This window comes from Triturus cristatus, chromosome 4_2 (assembly GCF_964204655.1).
Source record: "Triturus cristatus chromosome 4_2, aTriCri1.1, whole genome shotgun sequence".
Lineage (NCBI taxonomy): Eukaryota > Metazoa > Chordata > Amphibia > Caudata > Salamandridae > Triturus > Triturus cristatus.
In genome coordinates, this window is record NC_140586.1 from 377,079,014 (window position 1) to 377,097,011 (window position 17,998).

At 35.8% G+C, this 17,998-nt stretch overlaps 1 protein-coding gene across 5 annotated transcripts in view; it reads right to left on the reverse strand.

The window, feature by feature from the left end:
* Positions 1 to 442: 442 nt before the first annotated feature.
* The window catches only part of LHX9 (LIM homeobox 9), a 62,716-nt gene continuing 45,160 nt past the window's right edge, over positions 443 to 17,998 (reverse strand). For 3 of the 5 annotated variants that reach the window (XM_085601830.1, XM_085601831.1, XM_085601828.1), the window contains 2 exons: positions 9,514 to 9,710; positions 2,362 to 8,158 (listed from right to left, as the gene is read on the reverse strand). In XM_085601830.1, the coding sequence (XP_085457956.1) occupies positions 7,895 to 8,158; positions 9,514 to 9,710 (461 nt within the window). In that variant the 3' untranslated portion in view covers positions 2,362 to 7,894. Of the gene's footprint in view, positions 1,782 to 2,361; positions 8,159 to 9,513; positions 9,711 to 17,998 lie in introns of those variants that run through there. The other 2 variants (XM_085601833.1, XM_085601832.1) reach the window with 1 other exon arrangement.

Below are 17,998 nucleotides of genomic sequence, written 5' to 3' on the forward strand. Positions count from 1 at the left end.
ACAAAAAAAAGGGCTTGTCTTGCGTCAAAGTTTTGGCCATATTCCAAATAAATCCCGTTACTCTGTTTATTCCAGCTTCGTTTTTTAGAGTAATATTCTAAGTTATGTTTGTAAATATCTACAAGTGCACAATTTTATGCTTTGCAATGTTCAACTATTTAAGTGAATCTCTTGCTCCTTATCAGCAGTGTGGTATCATAAGTGATTAGGACTGTTGAAAATTAGCTGATCAATATTGAAATCATTGGGTGCATGAACTTCTTTCGATCAAAAATCCCTTAAGATAACTACACATGAACTTTCAACAGAGACTGACAACTACATTTTACATAACGTACCTGTAATCCATAAAGGAACATTAGAAAATGAGTTTCCTCAATATCATTGGATAGTCAAAACAGAACTAATTGAAAACAATCGACATACTAAAATTGCAGGTCCATGTCATTCAAATATTTAATGCTCTTCGTCAATATTCATAAATGTTACATAGGTACATATGATTAATTCCGATACAATAAAAATGTAATGCTACTGCAAGTATTTTCTGGGAGGTTTTCTATGTTAATGCCTTTAACATATGCTTTGGATATTTAGCTAAATATGAGTATATTGTTTATTTAAAAACAAATTCAACAAGACGACAATGTTTGACTTCTAATTATAAAAGAATTGATACTCTTAATAATACACATTTTAAAATCTTCAATTTACTTTATTGTGCAATAATAAAATCCTTTTTCCGGATAGCTTATTTTTCTCTTTTTCATCAGCTTTGCTCTTTGCATAGTGAGCAGCACGAAAGCTCATCAAGGAGCCAAAATGTGCATGTTGTTATACTCAAATGATGTTACAGTTTTTACAAACATGCTTTCACGTGACAAGTTCCGGGTACATGTCAGTTTTACACATAAAGATTAAATTTAGATAAAATTAGAAAAAAGGGAACAATCCCATCGGTATACCCTGCAGCAAGGTTACCAAGGCATGTTCAGAGTTTTATTTTATGTATATTTTAAATGTGTTTTGACACTGTTTTCAACAAGCCTAAAACAGCATGACTAGCAGATGAAGTCAGAAGCTGTGTTTGCATAAAGGTAGCAGAATTTCTTTACATGGAAAACAAGTGTTTATTAGTGAAAACTATTTATTTTACACAAAACACAAGGGTATTTCTTCATACAGAAATGCACACGATACATGACAGATGTAAAATTGCATGCAGACTTTTCATAATTTTAAAAAGTAACAGGCAGAAACAATATTTTCTATTTACTGGTTTAGGCCCTACTTCCATTATGAAAGAAAGCTGTCCTCTGAATTTACAAAAATGCTCTTTAACCAATATAACTAGTACACATTTGCAAGCAGAGGCAATGAAAATATGTGGGCATTTTTACAAGTGGTTTTTGTTGGGCAAATGTTAACTTATTTCAATATTTACTTTTATTTAACAAGGGAAGGGTAATGCCAGGTTGCTCTGGGTTTTACATAACTTGTCTTTTTTTTAAAAGTTTGGTAACACACAATTTCAATTCCATTTCAATTATTCAGATACCAGAAGGAACTTTGCTTGTTAACATTCAGGAAATGCCATTCTGAGTCTTTTTCTATTTTTTATTTTGGCTGAATAGAATTAAAAATGGATGCTTAGCATAACCTAATAATGTCTTTGTCTTCAGTGCAGTGGTTTTCCGATCAAACTTTCCCCGTCTTTTAATACTTTAGGGAATTTTCAAACGCCGGGATGTGTGGCTGTAATGACCCAAGATTTGTTCTCCCTGAAAGAAATCATAGTGACAATTTATTAAACTACAGAGCAACCTGGCTTTTAGGGGTCTGCAATTTCTATTTTGCCTTACATGTATTCATCTACACCCTGTACATCTACTGGTAATGAATGATTCTATGAATATTTAATGGTGAGGTCAATTGTCATGCAATTACTTCACAGTATCTGCTAAAGATCTGTGTTTTAGGGGCTGCAAGACCAAAAGGAAAATCAATTGCATATTATTGTTAAATATGTATATAATTGTAAAAAACAAAATAACGTTATATATAACAAATTATGAAAAGACATCAAAACATGTTTCTGTGCATGTATACCAATTTGTGTATATTTGTGCATGTAAATGCATACATACATTTACATAAATAAGGATTTATGTAGATGTGTGTGTGTTTACATACACATATATAGACACACAGATCTATCTCACGATAACTTTCATCACCATTCATTCACATTCTTTTAATCATTCAAGTAAGAAAGGTGTGTTGAGCTATAAATAAATACTAGCAGAAAGTAAAACTCCTTCAAATCAAAATGATTTATTCACACAAATTGAATAGGATATATCACAATTGTTTGGTCCATAAATATTTAGGGGCATTAGTTTCTATACAATGCATCTCAATAAACAAAGAAATTGGACAAATTTGCTAGACATCTTACTGTACTCTAAACACAAAGCTCAATATATAAGATTATGGAGTTTTCCACAATACTGGAAAGAGTGCACAGCTGCTTTCTATGACATGGTTGTCCCCTCTAACATGGTACACCAGAAGTAGATTTTTTTCCGAAAAAAAGAGGTAAAACAGTACAAAACTATTGAGGTGTCAAAAAGAGTGTATCAAACAATTAAGTTAACAAATAACACATACATCCTGATTTTCACATAGTAACCCCAAGTTATATCATAAGGCACATAATAGAACTGAGTCATATTTAATTAGTCTACTTAATAAAGTAGGTTCATAATATTGTACTGTTCTGTCAAAGAACAATGTTTTACCTTTCAATATTCTTTACCTGTAAAAGTTTATCCAAAGGATATCAGCATTAATACATTTGCTTCTATACTGGCCAGTGGTAAATGTCCATTAGGCAAATAAAATAAGATCTATACATTTTCAGTAAAGAAAGGTTTTCACTTTGCAATAACACATAATCCATGTTTTTTTAAGTCTGCTATTTTTAATATGTAGGTGTCAAAATCCCCTGAGCAAAAGTTCCAAAGATGAACTTGGCTATTTGAAGTACACTGATAACGTGTAACTAAATATGCATACAAATGGTCATCAGTCTAGGGTGACCAGCAATGTGGTTCATATTGGCAAGTGTGTGATTGTTTACATGATCAGGAAGTGTATCACTCATGTAAGGAGGGAAAGGACAACCTGTGGACAGCAGCAGGTTAACTTTTTATAAACCTTTGGCTGAAAGAATTATTTTGGGAAATCATGCAAAGTGCTAACAAACTACCATTTTTTGCTTCCGGTGTAGTGTTCATGGAATTGATTTAGACTTATAAACATACACTAGGTGGACAGAACTGAGGAGTAGGTGATACCCACTTCTCTCAAGTGTCCCACAAAAAGGAAGAGTGTTCAAATCTAATGAGATGATTGTTTTGATCAGGTAAATGTAATTCAAACAAAATGGACATTCACCACTGCCCAGATGCATGTGCAATAAAATAAATAAATAAAACAGTGCTGTTAAAAAGTAAAAAATAATTATTTATCAGCATCCACTAGGCTTCTGAGTTTGAATAGTATTTTTTCAGATGTCAGAACATATGCAATAGTACTTTAAAACCCAAATCGTTTAATTGCCTTTGAGAGGACATCATTTTGGATACATACTTTAGACATATGGTGGTATATAAATAATGGATTGCTCTTTCTAATTATGTGTCTCTTGGATGTTATATATGAATCTACTCTGTTAGTCTGTAACTTTGTTTTGCATTTTAAGTTTCTTGCCACCATAAATAGCCTATGCAGGTAAATTGCAAATATAATATTACCTCTACAGGCAAGGTTTTTGGCCGCATAATAGGAAATTATCTCAAAGTGTACAAATTTGTGTGAGATGTTTCAATGTGTAAAGGTCTCCATGCGAAAGGCTTTTCTTGTAATGATCAGTCTTATATTCTTATACTAAAAAGGTAAACATCAGTGGAATTTTTATATCACCATTAATTATCTTAACACTGCTCTCTCTCTCTCTCATTAACAGATCTCATATTTGTATGTTGTGTAAAATATATGTCAATACTGCAAAATGTCTTACATAGTACAGCCACATAGGTGCAATACAGCTTTAAATGTGTATGTCAGCCTCTGAGTGTTTTGTGCACACATGTATGCAACAGTGAATTTTGGCTAGAGGATGCATATTGATTGACCATGAAATATGAATCTACAAAACCAGTAAGGGATTTTAGGTGACATGTTGATAAATCAGGTGCTCAAAGTCATAGCTGTTTGTATATGTTAGCAGACCCATAAGAGGACATTGAAGGATATTGTGGGTTTGTGGAAGTGTACCTTTTGTGTAATTGTGTATTTTATGTTTAATTTTTTACGATGTCCTTTGGTTATATATGTGCAATTCACCGAAATTATGTTATTCCTGTAAATTATTTCCCAAAGTTCAGTAGTGCAGGTGGGGGCCACAACTCACAAGAGCACAGACCCAGGTAGATATGCAGTCTGAATCCTCATGAGAAATCATTGAAAATAAAACCTCTGCCTTACAACTTGCACATACTCTTTACTACAACAAGACAAGACATTAAAGAGATAGTGATTGAAATTATGTACCAGGAGAGTATTTTTAAAATACCAATACATTTCTTTAAGGTTTCAAGTGACCCTAAAGGCAAACAAGTATTATTTAAACGGAAGGGAATTTGGTTTTAAGCATGGCCTGTTGATGTGACATAGAAACATAAATGTCTCCATGTCCTATTGTGTGTTTGACCTTAACTCCTGCTCTCAAAGCCAATTTGTCAACCATGGCATCTACGTTCTAAAACAGACTACTAATAGACATTACAACACAGAGATATGAATATGAGGTCATTTTTCATAAGTTTTATGCAGAATTAAATTGCCTCGGTTATAGATCAAATAAGCATGCAACTCAAACAATTATTTGTGCCAGTGCATAGTGTTGATTTTTGGACCAGGTACTCCAATTGCAAGGTCAGTTTATTTGGCTTTTACTTAGCTGAAACGGGTGGCTGATCATAATTAAGGCGCACTACCTGTCAGTGCCTTAATCCCAAATGACATTTGATTGCCATCTGTCTCCTCTTTCTTCAGCCCTCCTCAATATTGAGCCATTCACATTTACAACAGCCTGGTTAAAACTCTGGTTCGAAACACAGCTATGTCACCTTTCATCCCACATGCAAAAAAGGTGTTTCAGTGGTCTCGCTGTTCGGTACACAGCATCTTACTACTGACATCTGATAATGCCCATAGCACTGCAGCACATTAATTGGATTTATCATGTCTGTTTTTCCTTGTGCCATTGACTATGACTGGATAGGCCTGGCTGTTTTTTGGTGCTTCACTGTGATTGAAAATCATACCGTTTTCCTTCACAGTGTTTGGCTGTAGAAGTGGGGGAAATACATGTTATGAACTATGCATGATGCATACATGAATAAATGCTTTGGGACACAGTGCTGAGCTCTGCAAATCATTTTGCAATATATTTCACCTACAAGGTAGAAGACATAAAATGTATGAGAGTCGTTTTTGCATTAGAAACAATAAAATAAAACAGACTAGCACTTCTATTACGAAATGTTGCAGCCAATGCAGAATGGCTGCATACCTCCTGGTATGCAAGTTTCTATCGCACACCAGTAATACCAATTTGAGTGGGCATGCTCTGCATCAGTGCATGAATGCAATCCATAAATGCAGGAAACATATCAGCATTGGCTCCTGCCCCATGCCCTATTTACTGGCAACCAATATATGCAAGAGAATGATTCTAGACAAAGATGGAATACACCACATCTAACCACCCCATTGTTTTCTTAAATTTAGTTTTTCAATGGGGCAAGCAGCAGACGGCTGTCATTTGTGGTGTGCTACAATGCCCATTGTGACAGTGTGTACTGGTCTACCGAACGAGGACACAAAATATGTAATAAGACACTTGGCACAAAGTTGCAAAAGGTGTAGTGCAAATTGCACTTTGGTCAAACAAATAATTAGTTGGGCTAGGATGGCATAAGGTACAATTTGATGTACAAATGGAGATGGAAAGCTAAAATTGCTACAACAATTCAGTCTGAGTATACATTTATATCCTGCTTTTCTTTACCATTCTGTACTAGTGAGACCCAGATATTAAATTCTTGAGAGAGAGGGAGAGCATATGCATCAGATTATTTTTGTTTTTCTTTGCTTGTAAATGATTTTCTCAGTTTTTCTCTATACTATCATTCTTACCTTTGGTGTTTTGGAAATATATGTAATTCTGCCTCTTGGCTATATTACCCAATAGTCCATGTGTTGGTACTTGATGAATAAATACACATAAATAAATGTATTCCAGGAAGGTGTGGTGACAATACACAGACCAGCTCATAGAGCTACTCCACATATCCATCAGTTAGCATTAACAGAACACATGGTACATTAGTGTAAATATTGATTTTGCCAGCATACTACAAAGGGTCTAGCTAAAATAATTTAAAACATTATCTGAATAACATGTTTTATTGAGATCGATGTAACCATATTGATTGTTGTAGAATATTCGTTCCTTCGAACTAAGCTCTAGCTAAAGTCATGTTTCATTGGCAAAGCATCGATTAAAATAATCAAAAAATTTAAAGAAACATACTCCAGCAGAGTTCAAAGGAGCTAATACCATTTAGTGTTTGAAAATCTTTACACAATTAATTCAGATTGAATAAGATTCTAACCAGAGGATGTCATTACGGGGTATGGTACAATAAATAATATCTCACTGATTTAACTTGAAAAGTAAATATACATAAAACATTTTGAAGATACCGTTCAGACACAAAAAAGATAACATTTAAAAATGGGAAAAATTCCAAACCCCATGAATATGTTAAAAGATTTTCTCTGACACCATGTTTTTTTCTTTCGTACAAAAGTAAAAAAAATAAAGAATATATTAGAACTATGTTTGCTCATATGTAAAACAAAATGTCTGATACAATCTTATGTAGCATCCAAAGCAAATTCAGAATAGCAATGAATAAACATTACTAACCATGTTTCCTAAACATCTTATTAAATTATATTTTGCTTATTTCCACGTTCTCTGAAAAAATATATTTTATAGAAAAAATATATTTGGTACTAGAGACTATGCCTAATTTAAGGATTTTTCCCATTATAAAATAAATACTATTAATGAGAGAATGAAGAATCAATGAAATCATTTTTAGTCTGTAGAAAAGAAATAGTCAATTATAAACTGCATTTTGTTCTGCATCTAGACTATCTGGAACAAATGCTCCCCTGGAGAAATAGCCAAATGTTAAAAGCCAATGTGCTATGTCTCTATTTATGCTGAATTTTTGTTTTCTCATAGTTAGTATAATTTCTTCCTAATTTCTTATAGGTACAACCAAGAAAAGAAAAATACGATACATTCATGATTAGTACTAATGATAATAGAAGTAAAATGACCATATAATGAGCATTATGAGCATTAAATTGATGTATAATGATTACATATCCAGTCTGTGAGTAATACAGTTCCATTTCTCGTTGGAAAGTATCTTAGTTAAGTATAATAGTCATGGATTTAAACTTGGATTTTCAAAACTCTGGAAATAAGGAACATACAATTTTAAGAGGCACTTAGTAGGATAATTTATGTATATTGATAACCAATCAATCAGTAATCTAATTGATTACTAAATCCACTATGATCCCAAAACAATTTATAGACAATATGTGTTTATTTATAGCATAGACATTTTACTTGCAAACTCATTTGCCAAGTGGCTGCAGATGCTACAAACCGAGCTGATTCCAAAATAGGTTGAGGTGGAAAAAGTCTTGTGAATTGTTATTAAAATAGAAAAAAGATCAGTTAGAAAAGGTTCGTTAAGGTAGTTTGTGAGGGGCTCCCAGATTCATGGCTGTCCAAGTGAGGGGTCACTGACGTCACTACAGTGATAGTGGGATTGGTCAAGTCTGTTAAAGTGGTTGCAGTGCCGGGTGGTGGAGGAGACAGAGCGCCGCTGTCTGATGAGGCTGGGGGCGGAAGTGACGTACCATCAGCTTTATCAACACCCCCATTCTCCTGTCGCAAAAGATTCCTTCTGAATTTGGCTCGTGCGTTTTGAAACCAAACCTGCAAACCAATCCCAATTTGTGATTTCTTTACCGAGTTTTTGTTTGGATGTAAAACTGGCAAATCATTTCAGTAACACTACAGTGCCATTGCTACTTTGGTAGTTTTGTTAAATTCATGGGCTAGTCAAATCACTATTTCATCAAATTAATTCATGGATATTGACTCTACACTAGAATTTCTTAAGGATTGCATTAGAGAGATAGAAGAAAGACTACAACTGCAAGTTCTCAAGACTCTCTCTGGGCTGACATCAACACAGTGGCCATCTTAACAAAAGTGAGATTATTCCTTTGAATCAATTAGGAAGGCATTGCAGTTAATCAACAAATATTAGCATCATCCAAAAAAATAATGTATTCAAACACCCTCTTTTCTTAGAAACACCGGCAACTGAGTTGTCTGTTAACACAAAAAATATGCAAGTCTTTCATTTTCCAAATTGGATTTCTCACAGTTGCTACTAAGGAACAACTACAACACTTTTAAGATGGCCACCATGTTTAACACTCCTAAGAAGCCATAGCTGCCAAATGTCCTTGTTTCATATATGCAATCTACAATCAGGCCTGGCTTTTCAGCCCAAAGCGGTTTACATGCTGGGACTTGTAGGCCTACAACTAGAATGAGAATAGCAATGCTACTAGACACAGAATGTAAAGTGCTTTTGGCTGAAAGGCCAGGATATGGCACAGCGTCACTTGATCTCATAGCGAGTGATTTGTTAGTCAGTCCTCCTTATAAAAGTATTTATTAGAAGACCAGATTTGCCAAAAAGTGAATCCAGGGCTTATCAACATTTCTTAGTCTATACATCTTCATGGCATTTAGGCAACATTATATTTCATGTTTCAAACAGGCAATTCTCTTTTTCTCAAATATACATATATGATCTGCCAAGAGTGCATGGCTGAATGCAGTGTTGATATAGATCAAGTTACATATTAATATTTGGTATAAGGTGTACTAAATTATAACTGATGAATATAATTTCGCTAACCTCCCAAATTTATATTTAATGTGAAGAAAATCTCTCTTGTGAAAATTAAATGCAACTGTGCCATATTTTTTCTTTGTTTCACTCTCAAAATTAATTATGCACTATCCAATTAAATGTAATATAGTGTCTTTGTGCCCCTTGGTAAACATTTTTACATTGGCAGCTATGCTCTACCAGCAAGTCTATGACGTTTCACCATGCAATAAATACATGCATTCATACTAAATGTCCTTTCAAGTATATCCAGCTACTAGGACTGCACTATGTAACATGAATTAGACTTGTAGAGCCTCAGAGATAAAAACAGAGTATATTAATAATTAATACATCACAGGAAAGGTTAAATAGTGCTCACCTGCAGAACCCTCTTTGTTAATCCTGTTTTTTGGGCAAGCTGTTTCAAATCCTTTGCATCAGGATTGTGATTGATGGCAAAGTAAGACTTCATGGTGCGGAGCTGGTGGTGCTTGAATGACGTGCGCATGCGCTTCGTCTTCTGGGAGGGAGGGTAGGACTGGTCTCTGTCCAGGTCTGTATCATTCTCATTACAACCTGCATCAAAAAGTAAACAATTATTTATCTGCAACAAAGCATGCCACTGTCTAATCCATACAAATGAAAGATCGATTGCCAAATTTGGGATATCAGTATGCCATGTGACTCTGCATTCACTTTCCTTTGCCCTGTCTCACATCACATTGTTTACAATAGCCCCTGGATTCCATTTGTCTTGTGTTTGCAGAGTAGGATTACTATTATGATAATGCATTATGTTGAATTATAGCATTACCTATTTGCCATTTGTTTTCAAATCTCCTTATTCACGTTATAGATGTTGTACAAATGATTAACATCTCATATGGTGCAATTCAAATTTGGAAACCATGATTAGTCCTTCAAGAAAAATATCAATCTTATACTAATAGTAGATTTAATGACAGAGGAAGATATAATAGTAGAACTAGTAGTTGTACATGTAGTATTCAAAACTGTAACACTAGTAACACCAGATCTAATGAATCTGAGGATTGTGAATAGTAAAAGTAATATCATTTAGTAGTTACAGTAGAAACACCTGTAAACATAGCATCACTACTTATAGGGGTCTCAATAGCCCTAGCACTAAAATATCTAGCTATAGCAATGCTATTAGAGGCAGCACTAATACCAATTTTTGTACTGATATTAGTGCTAGCTTAGTGCCTGTAGTAGTCATAATTACACTTATATTAGCAGTATGAGGACTTGACAAAATAATTCTATTGATACCAGAATCACAGACAGCTATAGTAATTTTATTAATGTAAGTGTTGGTAATAATAATATTGTCAGTAAAATAGTTTTTACCATTAACGGTTCTGGTAAACAAGGGCCACATTTTCTAACATTTGGCAAAAAGTAGCACAACAAACAAAGTTGCTGCACTGTCTCGAGTCAAAGGGGAAGAGAAAACAACACTATATCTACTAAGATATGGCGCTCCTTTTTTCCCTTCCCCCTGCACTCTTGCACTTTTGGAAGCACTCACACCCTTGCATAATGGTGCAAGGGTGTGTGCACTCTGGCAAGCAAAGGTTTTGTACTAGAAGGATATGATCTGACATAATTTAATACTTTATCCACTTTGAAGGAGTCCTGTGGAGTGCAGGACACGTGCAAACGTCGAAAGATTTTGTGAAAAGAAAATGTTTTCAAACCTTCTGCCTGCCTCAAGAAGGTGAACATTTTTGGTGAAAGCCTATCAACCTTTTTTATCAGATAAGGCTTTCCGTCAAAACTTATGGATGGTTTCATAGGAATACCCATGACCCACCCATGTAACACTTCCTTCATGCAAAGCAGTGCAAGGTAGCGAGTAGTGCTACTTTACATTACTTTAGGATACTTTCCAAGGGAAATTGGGATTTGTGTTGGAAAGCAAATCCCAAGACAACACATTGCACTGAGGTTGCATTCCTTTTGAGATGCAAACCTGGTGCAAAGTGTTTGTAAATGTCATCCTAAATGACTGACTGCAGTAATTATAACACTGACATTTTATAACAAATTATAACACTGACAGTAATTATAGCACTGACATTAAAACGCTAACAGAATGTAGAAGCTGATGTTCTCAAGGTGCAAATCCTTGGTGTGTGCTAAGCGTGGAAGACTTTGAGGGACAGTATGAACATAATTAATTAACATTAATACTAATGAAATAAATATAACGCCTATTATAAATATTCATTTATGTATCTATGGTGCTGTTTCAATACAGTCTGGAAGAAAATATTTTACCAGACTCTCAAAATGTTAAAAAGGATGAAAAGTATGTGTTACAAAGTCTGTCATTTGTTTTCATTAAAACAGCACTGTAAAAGGACTTAAAACTTTTCATTGTAAATATATTAAAGTGTGGTTTGGCAGGGAGTTGCAAACGTCTATTCTCGAGTATGTTAATAACTTGTTGTTTCTGGATCCTGAATGTTTGTGAGCTTGTAGAACTTTTTTAGTATTTCATGCTAGATTGGATGCCACTTAGTTGCATTCAGATAAGGAATAGTAATCAGGATTTTTAAACTGAGTATATTTGTTTGCATTTTTGTCACACCTTCAGAGGTTCTCTTGTTTTATAAGATTACTTCCGATTGTCCTGAAATTTTTATACTGGTGTTTTTGCGGCCTTTTGTTCAAGAACTCTTTCTTCTATGACTAGTACCCTTGAGAATTTGGTTATTATGAAAGGGTTTTTTAGCTATCTTGGCTGAAAGGCTGCTGTTAGTCAAAGAACTTCAGTTGCCAGCTCAAATTTGCATTTAGTACATGGTGTGGTGATTTTATTTTTTGGTTGTATGTTTTTCATTTTCATTGGCAGATATGAAGGAGCTCCTCTTCGTGTAACTTTATAGACCTTATTACAAATCTGGAGGTCCATGGACTGCCAGACTCGCGGGGTGTGGTGATAGCAGTCCATCCACCACCTCACCGCTGGTCTGACCGCCGTAGGTAGGACCGCCACTTGACAACCGCAACCGCCAGGGAACCGCGTTCCCTGGTGGTGGCGCAGCATTCAAGGGCTCAGAATATGCTGACAATGCTGCTGCTGCCAGAATGCCACGCATATTTGAGTTTCCCGGCCGCCAGCCTTACATCGTGGTCTGCACCACCATGTAAAAGCTAGTGGTGGGGAAACAAAGGGGGCCCTACAGGCCCCCCTTACATAATGCAGGAAGGTGCATGCAGAGGGGCACATGTTGTGCCCCCTGTGTGCAAGCATCCCCCCATGCCTTGCTGGAATGCGTTATTGCATTCCCATGGCAGGGCAGTATTAAAGGCTCATTGAGCCTTTTTACTGCACCGCCGCGGGACCGCTACGCTGCTCGCCCACCAGACAATGATTTGTATCATAATCTGGCGGGCGGGCAGCGTTCGGGCTTGGTGGTGTAGGAGCGTGGCGGTGGTGAACCGACTCGCTCCCACACTGCCAAACATGTAATAAGGCCCTATATCTCACTTTATTAAGCATTATGTCTCAACAGAAAATATATCATTAAAGGTAGAACTCATTTTTGCATATATTTTTGTTATTTAAAGTTGATATACACTTTGAAGACATTGTTGTATTTTCTTTTTCTTTTCTCATTTTCTTTTCTTTCTTCTATAGTGGTGCATGTTTACACATATCTGAGCTGACATAGCTATCACTGTAGGGTCCATTGGAAGCAGTAGAAAAGGTTGGATGCTCCTTGTTTAACTGTCAAATTAAATTCTTAAATGTTTTGTTCAATGTCGAAATTATAGTTCATTAGGCCACAGTCTTTAACAGTTCAGTCAAGTCCACCAAACACAGAGTGGTAGGAGGGGTTCTCTCCTTGCCCACACCATTTCAAGGAACATATTTAAAAACAATGACGCTTTTTGCCCTTTGTTGTCCACAATAAAATACTTGATTTTATTCTTGATTTCATAAATTATGTCACTTCGAGTTTGCTTAATGTTATTTGATGAGAGATGTCATGAACATTTCCTTTCCTTTAACGTTTTATTATGGGAACCTTAACATTAGTGCTTTGATTTGATTTTAATACGTTTTTTCTTTTCTGACATTGATTTTTTTTTGTGTTTGTGTTCTTATGTTTTTTTGTACCAATCCAGCAAACAGTCACGGCAGACTCAACTGGCTTTCATACATTATTGTGAGACTGGCCTACCAAGCAGACCATTGCCTTTAGTAACTAAAGTCCATGTTGTGCATGCAGTCCACTAAATAAGGACCCTGGCAGCAATCCGTGCTTGCAGGACTGGTAACCAAAAGACAGACAATAACTTGATGACAGCTCGGCCTACGTTTTTCAGAGAACTGTCAGAAACATGGACAGAATCTGCAGTCTAGGGGCTGATACTCTTGTTCTTATATGCTAGTTTTCCAAATTTGGACCACAACCACAACAGTGATAATCTCTCATCCTTATATTGGTTAGCTAAAATAAAGCATTTGTAAGATTGATCCATGAACCACAGATGGTCAATGTGTGCTTAAAATGCCCCCATACATTTTTCAGAATAATTTTCATTTTCAAAAATCTCATTTTCTTTTATTCTGCAGTTTCAAAAATAAAGATATTTTAGTGGAGTCCATTCACTGAAAAAATGCATATTAAATATAATTCTATATTCTTGAAATCTACAATTGTTTTACCCATACCTACATTTAAGATGTATTTAACATTTTTATGGGTACTATACTTTCTTTTAATTAATGTTGTTTTATCTTGGTTTTCAAAAAATAATGTTTTGAACTTCTTTATATTGCTTGTTGTGTGGACTGGCCAAATCAGCCCATGTCAGAGCCTAAGGCCACTCATTTGTGCGGTGTTGTTATGGGAGATCAAATATGCACAGCATATCCATTTGTGGCTATTGGCTTTGTTTTCCAGACCTTAACAGGAAGCTCAAAACCACAACTTCTTTCAGATGCAGTCTGAGTTTCTCAAACCACATCACCAAATGTACTTAAATCATAGGACGTTTCAGAAATGGTGCTATTTGCAGGCACTGCCTTTTTGGAATAGTGAGGCAAAGATAGAGCACACCTAATATAGAATATCTCAGACTGCGAACTAAACAAAAAACATGTCTGTAGTTTGTTATCTGGGAATGGCTTTGAAACTTAGAGCATGGGCATAAAATGCCAGAGTGCACATCTGCCTGAAACATTTTCAAGCACATAACCAGGGCCACTGGAATTAAACGCTTGCACGGCCGCTGCGTTTCCTGCATATTTATAGATTTGCTGTAATTGCCACCTAATTCATCATTTGCTGCATATTCTGCAGATTTTAACAAAAACAGATTTTGTTTCTAGCTCAAACGGTCCAAAGGTTTTTAAAAATGCAGCCACTTTGCTGCTGTGCAGTGAATAACTTTCTGCAAAGATTGAATGGCCACCTTTCTGTTGCTTATTGCTGTATTTGGGTGTTAAACTAGTACATGCGAGGTGCACCAATGCACAGACAGTGTTAACAAGCATACAAATTACAAAATAACGCAGTAGTACAATCATAAAATGTGCCGTATTATGCGGCATAGTTTCCCTTCTCTTGCCACATAATTTACTCAACCCAGCCCCATAATTTGACCCTCCCTTGCGGCATAATTTCAGTGTCCCTGCACATAACATAGCAACAAACAGCTTTGATCCATGTCAGCATAAACAGAAATAAAATCATAAGAATGATTTAAAAGTTCAAATGCACCAGTGTAAGTAAGAAGTGGCATGATTACAAGCCATTAATCACACTCCTGCAAGTGTGACAATTCAGACTATTCCACACCCCTAAAGCTAAAAGAATGGCTTGGGTGGCACCCAGTTATCATTTTTTTTTGTTTACTGAATTAAAAAATAACTGTTGTTGTGCTCATTTCTAAATTAGACAGATGATAGTGCCACCATGTAGCAGACTGTCATAAGTGCTGTTTTTGCCAATTAAGTGCTGGTGCCGAGCATCGGAAACCACTGGCTCAAATTAAGCACTGCATAGGTGAATGTGTAATCACTATGTGGTAACTGTTCCTAAAGTTAAGATCCATAACCTATTTCGTTATGTTGACGGGAGAGATGGAGGAAAGAAAAGGACTTCCTTTTCTTTCCTCCTTCTCTCCCGCCAACATAACCAAATAGGTTATGGATATTTACTTTAGGAACAGTTACCACATAGTGATTACATGATAGTTCTTGGGAGCAACGGTACTGGACCTTGTTTTTTCTAAACTGCTCCCTGTCCCTCATTCTTTAGTGTCACATTGCATAGGTTAATGCATAGGCATTGTTATATTTTATGAGTATTTGGCTGATTGACAAATATTTGTAATCTACACAAGTACATTGGATGAATAGTGCTTGATATTCACTAATATTAATGGCTTACTCCTTTTCCCATAAACTATGAATGTGTGCATAGTATGCAATAGCAAACAGTACAGATACATAGTGTTAGAAGACTTAGTGACATTTTGCTTTTTGTTTTGATTGACCTTTTAAATTCAATAACAATTTTGCATGTTTCTGCTACATGCTCCCTGGGAAAACTGGTAATACTGGCACACATTCCACACTTTGCACACTTGCTACACAAATGGGTGTTCACCTCATTTTCTTTGCATTTTCCCGATCATGCCATTCCCCAGCTGAGCCCAGTGTTCTAAACTAAGGGGCTTATTTACAAGCCCCTTGCGCCGCTGGTCGTTGCTTTTTGTGACGTACCCGCGGTGTAACCTGCTGCCACATATTAACAAGGACACGTAAAGCCACCCTGTGTGGCTTTTCGAGTCCTTGTAAATATGGACCCTGTACATGCAATACTTTACGTGAAAGGGTCGTCCAATGGGTGTTGCTGTGGGTGTTCCCACGCAATACCCATGGCTTCTGCCGCATTTCCAGACTACAATGCAGCACATAAAAACACATCATCACACAGCACATGACACCACAACACAATGCAGCACAACAAATAAGAACAACCATTATCGTGACATATTACCACCTTCGCAAATCTGGTTTCATAATTAAGTGGTAATAGATGTTTCCAGTAATCACTGTCTTGCTTACCACCAAAAAGATGAATTAGCACCTGTCAAAATGTTTTGTGTGGTCTACTTGCCAAACAAAAGTCTTACCTAACCAACCTTATATTACATGTGCTACTATTTAAGTAAAACATAAATATCAGCAACCAAACCACCAACATGCACAAATTACTACCAATTGGTTCAATAAATCTAAAATATGTGTACTAAAACTATAAAATTAAATGAATACACATTTAAAAAGTACAAAAACAATTGTGTTGTGATGAGCCTTCTTGACCAGCTACAATATCAACAAATTACAAATGTTATCCTTTTAATTGGCAGAAGATAGGAATAAGATCGCATATCTAATTGGCCTGAGTCACAAAGCCATTGTCTTAAAGCTGTAAATTTGCCTCTGAAGTATTATGCCTACATTCAGATCAAGTTTCTCACTGTGCCAGAGTTCACAGAAGATTCCCTGTGTACTCTTCTATGATAATAATACATTTTCTGGTGTACTCAAATGTGTTAGATTTACACATGAACATTTTTGATCAGGGGAAAATTCACCATATGTAAAAGTGAAGGAAATGTCCTTTCAATAAATGTAACTTTTTTCCCTCCACTGAGAAAATATTTTCCCCAATGAGAAGCCTTTCCTTCTCTTTCTAGTCTGGCAAAGTTTTAATAACCAGCTTTAACAGGAGCAAACACTGGCAAACTACACACTGTTACTACTTTTTAATACCTGTTCTTCAGAGGACTTAACCAAATTCCAACTCTAAAATGTAAATCAATGAATGCAGTAATTCAGTTCACCATTCCAAATTCTGTGCTTTGGGATGCAACATCTGATACTGCACAATAAACTCTAACTAATGGGTATTCAGAGTAGATCCATGAAGACTACACCACCAGATTTCCAGGACCACTTCTCTTTTTCATACAGGCTACACATAGTGGCAACTTAGTAATGTCTTCAAGTTTCAACTGACAGGAAGCAAAATTGAACCAATCATAATTGGCCTACACGGGCCAATCTCCAGCAGGTAGACAATGAAAAGGAAGCAGTCTGGGAGGCTAGACTGATGATGGTAGAACAGGGGAACTTTATGGAGTCAACTAGCTACTAGTTTGTGAATAATCTATGTGATTTTAATAGGCACAGTGCGACAAAGTTGTCATTTCATACAGCAAAATATTGGCTGCTCCCTTTCAGCGAAGTGCCAACGCCACAGTTTCTTCCCTCCCTCTGCAGTATGTTCATCTCTTCCACTGAATACTTTAGACTGAATTACTTATGAAAAAGATATATGTTATGTTTGTAAACTTTAACAGCTTGTGAACTTTGTTTATTTTACAGTTAAGTCCTTGATAAGAGACCGGCTAGATGTGTGGTTATTTTGCATTTTTTGTGCTTTGTATACCATGTGTAGGCCACCTGGATCTTTATAGAAATAACAAGCAGATAATCAAGCAAGGGCGAAACAAGCACTATTTATACAATTGCTTCATGACACCTATTGAAACATTTTTTGAGAAAATCATTCAAGCTGTTAAGGCTTGAACTATTTTAAATAAGGCAATTTTGTATTACAATTAACCTTTTAATAGTAGAATTTAATTCACATCAGACAACTCATAAAATATGAAGAACTGCCAGCCAATTGTATTCCGTGATCTTCGTTATTCTCTTACATATATTGTATCTCCTGAATGAAAGGAGTAGCACATTTTGTAATATAGTTGAAGGGAAAAGAAGACAGAGAATGGTGGAGGTTTAACAT